This window comes from Pithys albifrons, chromosome 13, assembly GCF_047495875.1.
Source record: "Pithys albifrons albifrons isolate INPA30051 chromosome 13, PitAlb_v1, whole genome shotgun sequence".
Taxonomy (NCBI): domain Eukaryota; kingdom Metazoa; phylum Chordata; class Aves; order Passeriformes; family Thamnophilidae; genus Pithys; species Pithys albifrons.
The window spans coordinates 1,988,974-2,006,577 of NC_092470.1; the positions used below are offsets into that span (position 1 = coordinate 1,988,974).

Genomic DNA, 17,604 nt, shown 5'->3' on the forward strand with positions numbered 1-17,604 from the left:
TTTAAATGAAATGTCTTATTATCTGGATCATAACAGACACATGATGAAACCTCTGGAGGGACCTGGTGATGGGAGCTGAGATGGGGCAGCTGACAGAGGCCCACACCTGCCACTCTGTTCACCCTGGGCTGGTCACTCTGAGACCCTCAGCACCTACCCAAATCCACAGGGAAATTCTGCTTAGAAACCTCAGGACAGGAACAAAACACAGTGGTGGGCGACACTGTTTTTCCATCAAGATTTGTATTGTTGCTCTGCTCCTTTGCTCAGGTAAGGTTGTTGTTTTAAAGGGACTTGAGGAAAAATCTCTTTCATGAGAAAGTATTTCTTTAGTGCCACCAGCAGTGGGGCTGGATTGGGAAATGAAGCACATCCCATTTCACTGGGACCTAACTGTACAGCCCAAACTATCCAGTTAAAATTTGATTGCCTTAAATCCTGGGGATTATGCAAATTAAGAAAAAAGGCCTAGTAAAATTTATGGTGTTTAATCATAAACTGATAGAATCACAGTAAATCTACCATAAGCATGCAGACACAGACGCAGGAAAAAGAGAGGAAAGTAATAGGCCTGCTTCTTCCTGCAGGAGCTGTATGTACCTTGGCAGGGCCATGGAGAGGGGGAAGAGGGCTGCTGCCCAAGCCATCTCCTTTCAGGCATTGAATCCCTTTATCTCAAATCCCTACTCCTCTACCATGTTCTGCAAAAACGTGGCAGAAGGAGCTGCACTGCAAAGTCCCTGCCCTGTCTCATGGCAAATGGGCTGGGCAGGGCTGGAGAGCATGTGAGGAGTGAGGAAGGGGGAGGTGGCAAAAGAAGGAGAGGAAGGAGAGAAAGGAGAAAAGGAATCAAAGCCCAAAGGTCTCTCCCCCACATGCCACTGAGCTGCTCGTTGTGGTAGGAGCAGGATGAGACCCTGCCAGGGGACGAGAGAGGCAGAGACATGGGGGAGAAACGTGTGTGCAGAGGACTGCAGGAAGCACAGCCATAGTGGAGAGAGAAGAGCTCTTGACAGAGAAAATGGCAGGAGAGCAAGGGAAAAGCACAGAAGGCAGAAAGTATTAAAAAAAAAAGTAGAGAGCGATAAGAAAGAAAAAAGGGAGAGAGTAAAATATTGGCTCTGAAGGAGAGATAAGAGACAGAGGGCAGTTAGTGAGAGAAGGAGTAAAATTAAGTGTGATAAGGCCTGATAGAAGCAGGGGAAGTCAGCAAGCCCAGGCAGAGAGCTGAGGAGATGCAGGCAGAGAAGCCAGGGGCCACAGGCAGGAAGCTGAGGGGCTGAGGGGCTGAGGGAGGCAATGGGCTAGCCCAATCCCCTCTCCTCTGGCCACCCTCACTCCTGTGTAGGCAAAGGTGTCAGTCCCACCCTGGGCTTTTGTGCTGCTCTATGTGCCTCTGGTGATGCATGGAGAGGAGCTGAGAGGGCATAGAGGTTGATGGAGTCGGTCAGGGAGTTGGTGGGTGTAAATGTCTGTCCCACAGGGTGCTGATAACTCTGCTCCTGCCTCAGAGGCAGAGGGGTGAGCTGACGCATGCCAGCCATGGGCTGTGGCAGTCGAGGGACATGTGGAGCTGGTGGGGAGGTAAGGGCCTGGGGCAGATAACGTTCCTCGGTTGGAAGTGCTGATTAATCCCTCATCCCCCTCCCTCCTGCAGCCCCACACATACTGCTGGTCATGGAGATTCCCATGGGGCTCCCAGTCTGGGAAGCAGAGGAGGTAAGGGATGTTTGTCCTCCATGCCCTAAGCACATCCCTTCCTGGGGTTTTTGCTACCTCTTTTAAGCTTTTTTTGTAAAGTGCTTTGTATTTATCCTTATTCGAAAGAAAGAAGTGAAAGTGCTGTCTGGCTCTGACACATGGGCCATGGTTCCCTGAAGAACAGTGCTGGACCTCAGCCTCTGCTCTCTCACCCCTGATTAAACGGCAACAGAACCAGACTATAAATCTCAGCAAAGGAGAGAAAGAGTTTATTCTTTGGATTTGGGTTTTTTCTCATCTTTATTAGCCATGAAAATGGCTGAGCTGAGTTGCTGGCCACTCTGAGGTGCTTTTCTTCTGCTCCACCCCTCTGCTTCAATCACATGGCGACCAGAAAAAAATAATGATCCAGTTCACAAAGCATCAAAGATTAAAAAAAATCAGTGTGGGTAACAAAGTGTGTAGCAGGCAGGAGTGCCACAGAGTGTTGGGCACACTCACTAATGAGGGATTTGAGGGGCAGCTTGGATGTAGGGCAGCAGCATGGCCTTGCCCAGGAGGGTTTGGGGCAGCAGAGGTGCTGGGGGCAGGGCCATGTGTGGGGCTGTGTGGCAAGGCTGGGCTCAGAAAAATCCTGAGATGTTCCATGGAAAAGAAGTAATTTTCTCTCTCCTTGTTTAAGCTTTTCTTTGGCAGTGAAAGACTTGATTTCCCTCTTTGATTGCTGATGTCCTGTATTATGATGCAAATACCTCACTGGACTTGATTATTAGTATCCTTTTAAATCTATGTGTTGAATTAACTCCTTTCATTACAGTAAACGGGATAACTAGAGCCAACTAAGCAAGCAGGTCTTTTGGATGGCCAGTGTCCAGGATCATGGAGACCTCCCCTTCATCTCTCTGTCTGCTGAACCACAGGTTGAGTTACTGTCAGTCATGAAAGTCAGGCTCAGACTGAGATTTCTGTGCCTGATGTTCTTGCTAAGTTTGGCATCGTCCTCCAAGGGCTGAGGCCTCTGTGCCTCCCTGCCTCTCCTGGGGGAGCACTGTTCCTGTTCTGAGCCCCTGGAGCAGGATCTGCAGTCCCTGCAGTGTGCCTGCCTTCAGCTTCAGTTGTTTGTGGTTTCGTGTTTACCTCGCTGAAAATGTTGGTTAAACACTGGTGGGAGGAGAAGCCCATAAAGAGCATTTTGCTTTGGCTCTTTTAAAAAGCAAAACAAAAGCAAAAGGCTTTTAAAAACTGTTTTCGTTTCAGAATTATAAAGGAAAGATGGGTTAGAGATGAGAAAAGAACAAATCAAAGCTTGTGAAACCTGCTGTGGAAGAAGAAACACAAGATGTTTTGTTTGAAGATGAACAGAGAGCTGAAACCAGCAAAAATTCCCCTTCCCCACCAGGACAGATGCTTCAGGTGGGTTCTTCTAGATTAGCACATTGCTGGAAGAAAAGCAAAATCATTCTTTTCCCTGTTGGGGCTTCTGGTTCCTGTTGCTTACATTTTATCATCTTTTAGTGACTTTGATTCCTGAAGACTCTTTAGGTGCTTTACAAATCAGGTATGCAAATCTTGGCTCATCTGTCTCAGAGACACCCCCAGGGCTCAGTGAGCCAGGGTGCTGCTGCTCAGTGTGGTGCCACCCTCCTAGGAAGGATGGGAAGCTGCTCACACAGTAAGGCTTGTAAAAGCCTTTACTGCACATAAACCCACCATTTGCAGGGATGTTTTGTGCTTCCACCTGTGGAAGCCCAGTGGCCAATTTAACCCCCATTTCTGCAACTTCTTTGTGGTGGCCCCTTCCAACCCAACCCACTCTATGAGACAGCACAGACCTTCCAGATCTCCTGATCCAGGTGCCATTGCTGAGCAAAGGTAGGTTGCTGCTGACGACCAGACCCCAAGGTGATGGGCACATTGAAGCTAGACCAGGGCAGTGTGTTACAGCCTGAGCCTGTTCTCTGGCTCAGCCTGTGAATGTGTTTATAGACCTATGCAATTTTATTTTTTTCAAAGTATCCTGTGAGCCTGGAAGCTGAAATCCCATGCACATGCCTGAGGGTGCTTTAGAGTCTGGATGCCAGCGATCAGGTCCCAAAGCTGCCATGAGAGTCACCACAGGCAGATGGGGAGCAGCACTGGAGCTGCTCTGGCCGTGGGGTACCAGGTAGCGGGGACCCCCAGGTGGGTGCTGCCAATGGAAGTGCTCCATTCTTGCCCATGGGGACAGCTGTCCAGAGCACAAGAGCCAACTTGTCCCCTATCAAAGAGGAGACACCACGGCGCTGCCGGTAAAGGCCAGCAAGAAATCCTCTCCCTATGAAAGCAGGAGTAGGATCCCCAGCCCTGCCTGGGAAAAAGCCTGGCCCCGCCGGCTCTCAGCGTGCAGGCCACGGGCACAGCCAGCTGTCACCTGCCCTTCCATGGGCTCTGCATCCTCCTCCCCACACAAAGGGCAGGAAAACACAGCCTTGCTCCATGCTGCTTGCTGACATCACTGTCACAGCCCCCCTCCCCAGGCTCTGGGGATGGGCAAGGGAACTGCTCATAAAACCACAACCAGTCCTGAGGGAAAAAAAGTCAAACTCCTCTTGGTGCTGTGCAGGGCCCAGGACACCACAGGAGGTGCCTCTGGTGTTACGAGGAGACTCACCCTGGCCTGGGGGTGCTCTTGGCAAGGTGTCTGGGAAATGCCTCTGTAGCGAGAAAGAGAGTGCTTGCCAGGTACAGAACTGGACAGATCAAGAAGTCAAGATTTTGCATTCCAACTATCTATAGGAAATAGGGTTTTTTATTATTTCAAGTTTTCATAAAAATCCATAATTATTGAAATTAAAGTTACAGAAGAAAGTTCGTAACTTTTTATTGATTTTATTTCTTTTTTCTTTCTTTTTCTTTCCCCCCTCTGTTATTTTTCCCCTCTCAGGAGTTGTATCTGACACTAAAGTCCATCAGACAAAGTCCTTACAAACACAGGAGTCCTGAAGACATCAGCTGAATGGTTTCCTGGTATAAAGAAGAAGAGGAGGAGAAAGAGGTGGTGACAGTGCGGGTGCAGTGGGTTTAGACAGGGGCGGGAGGGCATGGTGGAAGGAGAGAGGTCGGTATGTTTGTAGCACTGTTAATTAATTTTATTTGTTCATTTGTTCTTAAAAAAAACAAAACAACACCATTATTATTTGCAAATTGTTGCCTGGTTAAATCATTTTCATATTGAACTTGCGTGGCGCGTCAGCAGAGCTGATGCCCGCGTCAGACTTCCGTGGCACGTACTCAATTTCAATATTGTGCTTGGTGTTGCCTTTCCCCCGGCTCCACAAGAAGAGGAGCACCAGACAGAAGAGCACGACGCCCAGGAAGGAGATGAAGCCCATGGTGGTGGCGATGATGAGAGTCTTGATGTCAAAGGGGAAAGGCACGGTGGCGCGCGTGCTGTTGGCATCGCTCTCGTTGGGCTGGTTGGAGATGAACGCGAAGGTCTTGTTGGGCTGGTGGGGCCAGTCTGGGGAGTAGCTGCGCACGTGCAGGTGGGCCAGCATGGTGTCGTTGCCACCTGCGTTGCTGGCGATGCATAGGTAGGTGCCATTGTCCTGGATCTGGGCGTAGCGCACCTCCAGTGTGCCGTCAGGGAAGACAGTGAGCCGCCCGTTGGTTTTGGTAGAGATGAGGTGCTTCCGGGGAGAGAGCCACATGATGGTGGGCGGCGGGTCCCCGTCTGCCCGGCACACAAAGTGGACTGTGTGGCCTTCGTCCACGAAGATCTGCTGAGGTTTGCGGTCCCGTATCCGTGCTCGGCGGCAGGTGAAATAGTTGGGCAGGAGGACATCAGGGAAGTCTTTGAACTCCTTGCCCTGGACAAACTCAGGGGTGGAGCAGGTGGGCTGCTGCTTGTTGAAGTTCAACCTCCATCGCCGCCGGAACACCCAGAGCAGCCGGCAGTCGCAGGCTAAGGGGTTGTTATCGAGGATGAGCGTCTCGAGGTTGCCCACTGAATGGAAAGCTGACTCCTCCAGGGTGGTCAGCAGGTTCCCTGACACGTTCAGGATGCGCAGGTAATTGAGGCCACGGAAGGCGAAGGGCTCAACTGTGGTGAGCTGCCCTCCCACCAGCTGGATCTCCTGGAGCCTGAGCAGGTCATGGAGCATTGAGCCCTCGATGGTGACGATGGGGTTGTAGGACAGGTTCAGGAATCGGAGGTAAACCAAGTGCCTCACTGACACATACGGGATGGACGTCAGGTTGCAGTGAGTGATGGACAAGGAGGTCAGGTTCAACCCATAGAGGCAGTTGGATGTCATAGTATCCAGGTAGGGCCAGTGTGAGATCTCGAGGACCTTCAGCCGGTACAGCCTCTTGAATGAGTAATCCCGGATGGTGTTGATGTTCAGATGGCGCAGCCGCAGCATGATCAAGCCATGGAGGTGAGACAGAGCCTCTGTGGGGATAGAGGTCAGGTTGCATTTCTCCAGGGTAAGCTGCTCCAGGCTGTTGAGGCCACTGAAGGCCCGGTGGGAGATGTAGACAAGGTCGTTGTCCCCCACCTCCAAAGACTTCAGGTTGTACAAGTCCTGGAACATGTAGTCTAGAAGGATCACAATTTTGTTCTCACTAATGTCTAGCTTGGTAAGGTTGCTGAGTCCAGTAAACACCCCCAAGGGGATCAGCTTGAGTCTGTTACTCCTGAGCCCCAGCGTCCTGAGGTTGAAGAGGTTGTTGAAAGCCCCAGGTTCAATGGCACTGATAATGTTCTCGTTTAGCTCCAGCTCCTCCAGGTGAGGGTAGTTGGCAAATTCATCCTGGTTGAGCGTCTTGATGCGGTTCTTGCCCAAGTCCAGCAGCCTGGTCTCGGTCGGGATCCCTTCTGGCACGATCATGAATCGCTTGCGGTGGCACAGGACAGCGCGCTCCTGGGCAGAGCACTCGCAGCGCGGCGGGCAGCCCGTGGCAGAGCCGGACAGGATGGACCCCAGCATCAGGAGGAGAATCGGCTGCCAGCAGGCCAGGATTGGGCTGCGCATACTCGCCTCCCCAGCTACCATCCTATCGCTCACCTGCAGTAACAGTGGGGAGAGAAATGGCAAGGCGGACATGAGCAAACAATGGGCATGGCCACAGCCAAAGGTTCTACTGTCCTGGCAGAGATAACATTAAAGTGAAAGACGTGGCCAATGCAGAGCAGAGGTTCTAATTTTCCAGTTGAAATACAGCCCTTTGGCTGTAAGACCATCCCTCCTCCCCACCCCCCGACTTTTTCCACTTGGTGATTGAACGTGCACAGACTTTTGAGAGGAAAGCCTTGAGGAATCTGTGTCAGACAGCTTCCTCGGCTTCTTAAAAAAATAATTTAATACGAAACACATCTATCTACATCCTATTTTAAGCTCATGAAATTATTCTGTTCCCTGTAGATGGAGCCTGAATATAAAGGCTGCTTAGCAAACACTGAGGAGCTGAGCATGGGATCGAGCATCTGGGGGAACCCCTCCTGGGGTCAGTGATGGCAATAGCTCAGTGGAACTAGCCCCCTTCCTCTGCACTTCCCCATGGGCAGAGCAGCCCACGGGTGTGTCCCCCTCAGGGCCAGTCCCTTGCCTCCTACCTCTGTCAAGGCAGGAGACCCTTGCAAGGGTTGACCCACACCATTCCCCCCGGAGACACAGCAACTGGTCAGACACTGTCTACAGAGTGGGCTGGAGCCTGAATTCAGGTCCAGGGGGACTACAGGGTGCAGGGAGGCTGCCTGGTCTCAGCTGGGAAAGACCAAGCCTCCTGTTGCCATCCCTGGGGAGGATTGGGAGTTCATGGTCTGGCTTGTGCCCCAGCCCAGAGCCCTCCCAGCCCGCTGGCAGGCAGAACCAGACACTCTGTCACACTGCCTCTGTTGCATTTATTTCCCTGTTCAAGCAGTTGTGAGGAATCAGATCATATTAATATTGCATATTAGATCTAAGGCTACTCCAGCACATGTTTGTATCTATTGTTATGTTACTCTCTGCACTGCTCCCACTAATGCTATTTATGGCTATCACTGAACACACCCAATACATTATTTCCACTGGCTCCCTTTGTATTCATCAATGTATATCCTGTACATTACTCTCCCTGCTCAGCACTATTTATGGGGCTGGTACATGTTCTGTGCATTCCTATTACTGCATTTGCTCATATTTATCATTTCATACAGATATATGACCCAAAGATAACTTTTGTTCCCTCCCAAAATATTCAAAATTTCTTTGCAGGATGCAAGGATGGAAAATGATGGACTGGCCATAAAAATATCCGCCAGCACCATCTCGGAAACCACTGCCCTTGGTATAGCTGGAAATGGGATATGAGGGCCTGGAGTTACCCCAGAAACCCTCTGTGGTTTTCTTCCAGTTCACTGTCCTACTCCATCCCTTTTCCCTGCTCCCTCTGCAGTGGGGCTGCTCGCTGGGGACCACACCCGCAAATCAGAGAGGTGCAGGGACAGGAGCTGATCTCACCAGCTCTCCTGGCAGTGGTGCCCAGTTCCCTCCAGCAGAAACATTTTCAGCCTGGGCCAGGCTGCAAAGAGCCATTTGTTGTGTATTTACAATCCATCATCTTCCATGTCATCACCTCCCCTGGTGTTGGGCAGCTGTACAGAGGTAAGGAGGGCTGCTGCTAGTGTTGTGATGCCACTGGGGTGGGGTTGGGGCCAGGGCCTGTCAGAGGAGTGTGCAGGTGCCGTGGAGCCAGGATGGCACCCGGGCTGGCACATAGATTTGCTCCCTAGGCTTCTTGTGCTGCAGCCCTGGGTGGGGGCTGAGCTGCCAGGGGTCCCTGTGCCACCTCTCCCTGTGGCCGGGACCTTCCTGGGGCACTGCTTTCCCTCTCCTTTGTCAACATGCACCAGCTCCTGCAGCCTCCATCAGCCTGTGTTTCTCAGAAACCAATTCCTGTTCCTCTCAGCTTGGTACAAAAGCCATCAAAGACAGCAAAACACTGTGTGCAAAACAAAAAACAGTCTGAGGGGCTTAATTATAGCATGGCTGAAACCACTCAGCTCATTAGAGTGCCAGGCACTGGCCTTATTTGGCTGTGTGCTGGGCCAAAACCCCCTCTCTGCCTATGCGGGCCACTATGTGCTCGTGCCCGCTGGGCATGGGGAGAGGGGAGAGCCAAATTCTGCCACAGGACCCCACGCATGGCTCCTGCATCCCAACCTTCCCTGTCTCTCCACCAGCAGGAAGGGGACTGCACCTCCAACACCTTTGGCTTGTTGCTGTCCCTGTCCCGGCCTCAGCAGAGACAAAGCTGTTCAGTGTTGATGAGCAAAATACAAGGAAAGAGGCAATAAATGAATGAAGCAGAAATCTGTGCAGCGTTACCGACAAGCACAGCCTGCCTGCATAGAATTAAAGTCTAGACTCACCTCACATGTTATTAGTTCTCAGCTAAATTTAAATCTGTGATAAATACAATCCCTGACAAAAGCATCCGTAATCTTAATAGCCAGAGTCACAGAAGAGCTTTGGGAGAAAGACAATAAATAAGCTGGAAAATTCTGTGCTAAGATGAGCTTTAAATCACTTCTGGTTCCATTTATGTCTGCCTGATTTGGAGAGGAATAGTTGTGCCTCAAGGTGAGGTGGATATTAAGAGATGCCCTTCTAAAAATCACTCAAATTGTGATTTTAGTGTGAACTGTGGGTCAACAGCAGCCTTTACAGCCCCCTGTGTTTGGACTGTGAGTGGTGGCTGGGCAAGGGGCTGCAGCTGCCTTCAAGGGCTTGGGTGACTGTGGGAACAGGGCTTGATGTCACTGGGGGAGAGATGGTAGTGACCCCTTGCAACTGCCACCTGCAAGAAGTGCTTCCCACAAACTCCACCCAAATTTACTCTGAAACACGTCCAAGCATCCCCCCAGGGTGCCAGCCACGGCCCCAGCACGAGCTGCCAGGCAGGATCAGGCTGTGACCGTGATGCACAGCCCAGCCCGAGAGAGCTGCAGCCCTCTGGCACGAGTGTGGCTCTCCTTCCTCACACACAAAAAGAATCGATAAAAAAAGCAGCAGCTGCCAGACTCACTGCCTTCAGGCAATGAGCAAACCCAGCAAAACACTCATGCTCAGAGCCATGGCAGCCACTGACCCCCGTCCTCACCACCTGCTGCCCAGGGCTGACGGCTCCAAAATACAGTTCCTTGCCCCAGGAAGGTGCCGGACTCAGCCAAAGAGGCACAGATGGAAGCACTGGAGTGCAGTGCCTTGGTGCTAAATACAGTAGGATCTGCCGAGTGTCTCTGGCTGGGCTCCGCACTAGGAGGAAAGATACTATTCTGGGTCTGTGCCTGGAAATGCAGCCCGAGGCTGGGCTGGACCACTGACATGCATGGGGTTCACTGTTGTGACAGGCACAGGCTGCCCTGGCATGGGAGGAACAGCCCTGAGAAAACCAAAACCAAGTGATGACCCAAAAGAGAGCCCAGGCTTTGCCCTTAGGTGTGCTCCTGAGGATGCCCCAAGGGGTGGGCAGCTGCCTGGCCATGCCCACCACTGTCACCACTGTCCCTGGGCTGTGTCCTGTTCACTGACCTCAGAGCAGGGCTGGTGCTCCTCAGAACTGAGAGATCTGCTGCACTGATAGCAAGGGAGCGGCAAAAATGCCCGAGTCAGCTTTAAGCCCACCTGGCAGCCATAAATTACCGTGCAGGAGACGTTCACCCTTGAACCAGATGCTTCTGAGAGCATCGAGTGACAACAGGCAATTTAGGACAAAGCAAGCCATATCCCAGAAGGGAGGGGGAAGCCCGCAGTGTTCTGGGGGCTCAGTATCCCCACTCTGTCTGTTCCTGAAGGAGTTGATCTGGTGCTCCCAGCTCTGCACAGGAGTGAGCCAGACCACAGCACTGCTGGACATCCTCACTGGGCTACGGTGTGGATACAAGTTCAACTGTGGGCTCACCCCCATCTCTGCCCTGATGGCTTCATACAAAGCCAAGGAGACAGCTCTTGGAGTCCATGCTCTCATCTCCTCTAAGCTTCTCCAGCTAAATCAAATTTTATTGAACTTTACTGTATTTTAGAGATAAAGACTCCAGGTTTACAAATAAATATTTAACAACCTTTTCTGCTGCTAGAAGAGTTTCTTATCCAGACCCTGGACTCTGCACTAAGTGTTCCTGTAGCTATCTGCAAAGCAGCAAAACAAAGGGAGCAGCTTTAATTTGCCAAACACGTTTGTGCCCATTTCCTCCTCTCTCCATCATTCCCCTGCGCCCAGCATGCATTTGTGGGCCCTTTTGCTTTGTCTCTCCCTCCTCCTCACTCCATCTGCTCCTGCCTCCTTCTCTTTTCCCACCCAGTCCCCAGAGTGCAGGCACTGGCAGTAGCTGCCCTTCTCCCTACTGCCCAGGTGTGGGCAGTGATGGGTGAGAGCATCAGGCAGAGGAGGTGATTTCCCTCCTGGGATTACTCTGCTCCACAGGGTTAAGAGGAAAACAAAAAGGGAGAGCATAAAGTGACCCCTGAACACTGCCAGGGCTGGCTGGTGGGCACACGACTGGCTGGTGGGGGCATGAAAACACTGCCACAGTGCAGAGGGCTGTCCCATATCCTGGCATGGCCCCAAATCCTCCAGAAGCAGTACAGTAGGGTGAAAAAATGGGGGAAAAACAGGTAGAAGATGAGAAGGACTTCTCAGGGTGGTGGGAACACACAAGCAAGTTGTGAAAAGCAGAGAACCATGGCAGGTCAGCCAGAGAGGAGACCAGCCCCAGTTCCATCAGCTGCCCAGAGTTAGCAATCCCCTCGCCCATGGGAAGGCATAACTCTCCAGCTGGGAGCTCTTGCTCAGCCTCCTCAAGTATCTGCTTTCATCTGCTCTGAGGCAGAAGCCTGGAATAGGTGTGCTGCAACCTGATCTGCTCTGGCAGTTGTTTTAAGGCTGGAAAAGAGCATGAAGAAATATTGAAGATGCAAATCCCCTTCCGGCACTGACACCGCCCAGCTGGCACCAGATCCCAGCCATGGCTGGCCCATGGGACTGGACTGCCCTGCAAAGGCATTTCCTCATGGAAACAGGCTCTGCCATCCAAAACATGATGTCCCCAGCACCACAGTAACTCATGGCAGCACCAAGCCAAAGGGCAAAAAGAGCAGAAAAAAGAGAAGGGCGATGCCCAGGGAAAGAGAAAGGGTCTAACGTGGGCTGAGATGCCAGGATGCTATAAAGGCGAGTCTATGGCCCAGCTGTCCAGTGGTTTAGCTCTGGGCTGTGGATCTGCCTGAGCTGATGCAGGGACTGCTATGTACAGCGGAGGGACCAGTGGCCCAGAGCCAACCTGGATAGTGGTTTTCAGGCTCAGCAGGCAGGTTATTGGAGCAGGGCAATGGGAAGGAGATCCCAGTCATCTCTGCAGGATGCTGAAGCTAAGGACAGTTTTTGTTGAGGCTGTTTCTTGCTGTGATCACATCTGTGCAAGAGTTGCTCACACCTTTGCTCATTCCTTTTGAACGTATTTTCTCTCTTTTTCAGCACATGCTTCAGCGACTCATCAGCAAAGAAAACATCCCGACAAGGGATCAATAAGTAATCGTGAAGGCAGCTGTGGATGCTGGGGGAGTAAAACCCTGAGCCAGCAAGAGATACATGCGGAGGGTGAGGGTGCAACACAATGTGGAGCAGGGGCTTAAGGCCAGCCATGCTCCCCTATTCCTGGGCAGAGGTGGCCAGGACATGGATTGGCCACTGCTGTCACAGCCACTGCTGGGGGGTGGTTCAGTGCTTCCCAGGTCAAGTGAGCCTGGAGGAGGCTCATTTTTTTCTGCTTGTGAGCCAAAGAGCAGGAGATGTTTGTTTGCCAGGAGGATAGCTCTCATGAGTTGGCCTTGGGACTCCAGCACCAGAGATTTTTAGGGCTGGATCAGCAGGAGAGAGCTGGAGACTGGTGGGCACTAGAAAGGACATGCACCAGCTAGTTGAATGTGGTATCTTCTTTTTCTTTATTTTAACAAATTTCCTTGAGATTCCCATCTCTGTGGATGTGGGCTGGGTCACCAGGATGTTTTAGGTGCTTACTGAAGGCACCCAGCTCAGCAAGCACTCTGATCAGTAAGCACTGGGTACAGGAGGTTCCAGTATAGCATGAGGGTCTCTGCAGATGGTTCTTCTTCCCGCTCTGTAGCTGGCAAAGGGGGATGGAAAAACCCCCATGCTCTTCTTAGGGCTATGGAAACACTTGCATCAAAGAGAAGAAAGAAAAGTCCAACGAGAGCCACCTGGTCACAATGACATTGCAAAGGCTCTGCCTTGATGTGCCCATGGCCCAAATGACTCCTGTGTTTCCTTGAGCTCCCCTGAAGTACCCTGAGCAGCCCCAGCAGCGGTGAGGGCCCTGCAGAGGGCTCTGCCTGGGCAGCAGTGGTGGGTTTGGGGCTGGCACAGCCCAGGCAGGTGGCCATCCTACCCAGCAGCTCTGCATGCCCCATGCTGCCATGGTGCTGCTGAATCAGGCAGAGCCCAGCTGTACAGAGCCTGTGCTGGACCCTGAGCCAGTGTCAGGGCAGGACACCACCTGACATGGCACAAAAGCGGCTGGTACAAAGTCACTGCACTGCCAGAGTGCCTCTTCTCCAGGTCAAGAGCAGATGGCATGGCTGTATGGGCTTGCCTTGATGGCTGGTCTGGTGACAGGGGCTTCCTGCTCCTCCAAAGCCAGGCTCCAGGCCCCTAGGACAGTTCCTATGCTGTGGCCAGTGCCAGTGTCCCAGCTCTGCCCACCCACACACCACAACTGGGGGCACCAGGAAGAGCAAACTGCTCCCTCCCACTGCTCCCTGCCTGGGAACATCCCTTCCCCTCCAGCCACCAGACTCTGCCCAAAGGCATCCCAAGGCTCTGCAGCTCCCCAGAGTTTTGTTCAGTGCCCAGAGCAGGGCTGGGGCACCATCAACTCCAGCAGCAGAAACCTAGGACCAGAAGCAGAGATGAGGGAACCCCCCTAGTGCCTCCTGCCCTCCTTTACCCAGGGCTGTCTCAGCAGTACAACAAATGTCCCATGAGCCATCCAGGGACAGTGCTGAGGCTAATTGCCACCAGTCCAAGCTCCTGTGTCCCTACTGCATCACTGCCCACTGCTTAAAGGTGGAAACCCCAGATCAAAGTCCCAAAGTCAGGGGAACAGCAAGTCCAAGGACTGGTCACATTCCTTAAGTTTAACTTAAGCTTACTTACAGCACAGCTTTGGTTCCCAGGCCACATCCCCTGAATGCCCATACAAGCAGCACAGGATACCAAGCACAAGGGCTGCTCCAGAGCACTGTGTCTTCCCCTGGAAACCTTTGGGATAGCAGCAAGACAACTTCAAAGACACAACGCTGTCAGCTTCGCTGACCTCAGGGAAACCAGCTGATTTACCTCCCTTTAGGACTGGCCTTGATATTTTTATACTGCTACCTAAAATAAGTGGCCTTGGAAGCCTTTGGGAAAGCCAGCCCAGCCCAGTGGAGACTGCTGTGGGATCACCCAGCGGTGGGACAAGCGGCACCAGGCCATGAGGCTTTGTGTGTACCATGCTGCCTGGGCCAACGGTGGCACTGGCAGGGCTGCCCTTGCTCCATATCCTATGGGGACACAGGGCAGAGAGGGGTGCCAGGCTCAGACAGGAGTGCCGCTGTGTTTCGAGGTACTGTGAGAGATGGAAGCCCCAGTTCTCCCCATCCACTCACTCCCACAAGCCAGGACTCTCCCCCTCCCAGTTAAGTTTTGTTCACATAATCACAACTTTAGCATGGCAAGAATTTCCAGAGCGAGAGAGAAGTGGCGAAAAAAGGGAGGCAAAGAAAGCAAGAGCAATGGCAAACATGGAGAGAAGATTCCTCTTCCCAGCCTGGCTTTCTCTGGGCTGGTTCTACAAGTATAATCCCTTTTTCTTTCCCCCTTTCTCACTTGTTTGATTTTTGCATTATTTATGGCTTGTCTTCAGGGCCTGTATTTGCTGTTATTGTTTCATTCAACAATAAAATGAATTAGATAAAACCAAACTGTGCTGAGCTGCAGCTGAAACCACGGAACGCGGCAGAGTCGGCGAGGGACTGCCAGCCCTTCCCAGCCCACACCCCTGCGGGGAGGGAGGCACTGTTGGGATGGCCTGAGCAGGATTTGGGCTCCAGGTGCTGCCTGCCCTGCTGATACAAACCCTTGGCAAAGCACAGTCAGTTTAATGCCCATGAGAAGGGGTGTCAACACACTGGCAGACTCAGCCATGCCTCAGCCTTTTCTATCTCCCAGCACCTGCTGAGCCCGTGGGCATGGAAAAAAACAGAGGGACACTGTGGGGATGGAGTGGCTCTCCCTGCTGCCCTAGACAGAGGGCAGCTTTGGGGTGGGGTTGCTGTGTTTTGCTTGAGTGGAAACCAGTTCTTTCTGCCCCTTCCTCCTCCCCCAGTGCTGTGGCTAATAACACGGAGCCAGCACTCTGAGAACAAAAGTAATCACAGGGAAATGCAGTGCATCGGAATGCAATCGGAAATGCAAGGCCAGGGTTTCCATTTCCCTCCAGCTCTGTATCGCTTCCCATTGAAAAGGATAAACAGACTGAGCACAAATCAGTTTAATGGCAGCACCTAATGGCAGCACAATTCCATGTTTCCCAGAGCAAATCGTAGCTCAGCCCTAAGCAGCAGGTCAATGCCAGCATGCTGGCTCTGTGGGGTGGCCACCACATAGCACAGCCCCAGACAAGTGCTGGGGGTCCCCGAGGGTCCCCCAGGACTGGCTGCCCTGACCAGCAGCACTGAAGTAGCCTGGTTCACCAAGGTACAATAGGGCCTGGTGTCCCTCTCCAGCCTTGGGGATGCACATGGCCTGTTGCGTGCCTGATTCCCAGAAGAAAAGAGGTGTCCCTGTAGGTGTCCCTCACATCCCTGAGGTCCTTGGACCCACTGAGAGCCTGTAGAGTGCTGTGCCTTGCTCTGTGGTACAGCACACCAATCACTGGCCAGGGGAGCCAGGGCAGGTACAAACTGCCAGGGCAGCATTCGCTGTAATGATCCCACGGCTCCTCAGGCTCACATTTTGGGTAGACCAGATCAGTCTGGCTCTCTATGACTCCTCCCAATCCAAAGGAGGGGTGGAGAAAAGCTGAGTTCGGGCATGGGAGGGAGAGGTTCAGCTGCTCAAAGGTAAGAAGTGCCTCCTGACTTCTCAGGTTTTGCTCGCCACCCCCAGGTTGCCTCTGAAGTCTAAATCAGTTGTTTTCCATTTCACACTTGACATCTCAAATCCAAACAAAGAGCTGAAAGAATAGATCACATCAAAATATTTCAGCTTCTCCCTCCTACAAGAATTCCCCATCAGAGACCAATTCAATTAAGGTGCTGGTTATGAAATTAACCATAATTACCAGAGTGATATTTAATGTTTTGCATTCTGATGAAGAAACAGAATGGAAATGACAAAAAAAAATCAATGATTGTGGGTCCTACTGAGATAACTAAAAGCAATTTAGGGTGGGGAGGGAAAGGGTTGCCAGGGGAGCAAGGGCTGTGTGGGGTGGTAGGGGCTGGGCTGTGTCATGGGCAGTCACCCTATGGACCCCACAGCCCCAAGGACAAGGCTGGGTGCTCACGGGCACATCCCTCAGGGAGCCAGGGTCAGCCTGTCTCCCTGAGCAGGGGTCAGCACAGCCTGATGGCTGTCCACAGGTATTTTGCTATTTGAGCATCCCTTGGACAGTGTTGGACCACAGGAACCACGTCCCAGGAGATGCAGCCCAGTCCTGCACCTCCTGACCCCATCCCTGCTCCCTGTGGGGAGCCTCTGGTTCACACACAGGACTGTCCCGAGCTCAGGACACAGACCCCAGCCCTGAGACAAAGGTCATGAGTGCTTTGTGGGCAAAGCCTCTGCCCAGGACACTCCTCTGGAGCCCAGGTGAGGCACGTCCCTATGTGGACACATGTCCATTGCAGGATGCTCAGGCACTGATCATCTGACTGGCTTACAGAGACATGTGAATAAAATTATGGAAAAGAACATGCAGGCTGGTTAAACAGAACCATTTCTGTGCTTAACCATGAGAATGATCAAAACCAAGCCAAGGTCCCCAGCTCCTGCAACAGGGATGCTGACCTGCTGCCCTGCCTGCTCCATGCTAAGACAGGAGATACTGTTTGGATGTGGTGCAGGCCATAGAGGGATGCTGGTGAGCCCAGAGGGAAGACTGAGCCACTGGTGGGGCTCATGGCAGGGCTCCCTCCAACATGGTCATGCTGCTGTCAGTGCACCAATACACTCCATGCATCCCAGTGCCCAGAAGGTTCCCGTTAGTTACTCCTGACTGCTGCTCCTGAAAGGTGGGAATCACACCGGTCTTGCCCCAGCACACTGGCTGCTGGGCTTATGTAGGGCACCCCCCCGCTGTCCTCCCTTCCCAAGCCAGATGGAGTGACCTGCTGCCCTCAGGGGTAGAGGGAGCCACCTAAACCAAACAAGAGAGGAGGCTCTTGGTGGCATTTATCACCATTTATTTAATTGCCCAGGTCAAAGTGACAATTAACGCTGCTCAAACACACCACCTCTGTGACCTGGCTTTCTCCTGGCTCACAGTGACAAGAGAGCAGAGGCCACACCACACTTCTGACAGGGGCTGGGAAAGCACTGGGAAGGGAGGACTACAGCTGGTGTTTGTCCCCTTCCCCAAGCCATCCCCATCCCTGGACACCCCTCTCTCTCCGCATCACACATGCCCTGACTGACACTGTCCAACAGGCTGGAGGTTCCAACAGCCACCAACACTGGCTGAGTAAGGCATGTAGCCAGGCAGGGTCACAGGGAGCTGGACACATCACAGAGGCACAGGGATCTCCCTCCCCGCAGCCATTCCCTGCTGTAAGCTCCAGTTTTTACTCCCCAAGATGGAGAAAGGGGGGAAAAATG

General features: G+C 52.5%; 1 protein-coding gene across 2 annotated transcripts in view; it reads right to left on the bottom strand.

Annotated features, from left to right (window-relative positions):
- Nucleotides 1–4,471: 4,471 nt before the first annotated feature.
- The window catches only part of LINGO1 (leucine rich repeat and Ig domain containing 1), a 63,095-nt gene continuing 49,962 nt past the window's right edge, over nucleotides 4,472–17,604 (bottom strand). For both annotated transcript variants that reach the window (XM_071568718.1, XM_071568717.1), the window contains one exon: nucleotides 4,472–6,749. In XM_071568718.1, the coding sequence (XP_071424819.1) occupies nucleotides 4,896–6,737 (1,842 nt within the window). In that variant the 5' untranslated portion in view covers nucleotides 6,738–6,749 and the 3' untranslated portion in view covers nucleotides 4,472–4,895. The remainder of the gene's footprint in view (nucleotides 6,750–17,604) is intronic.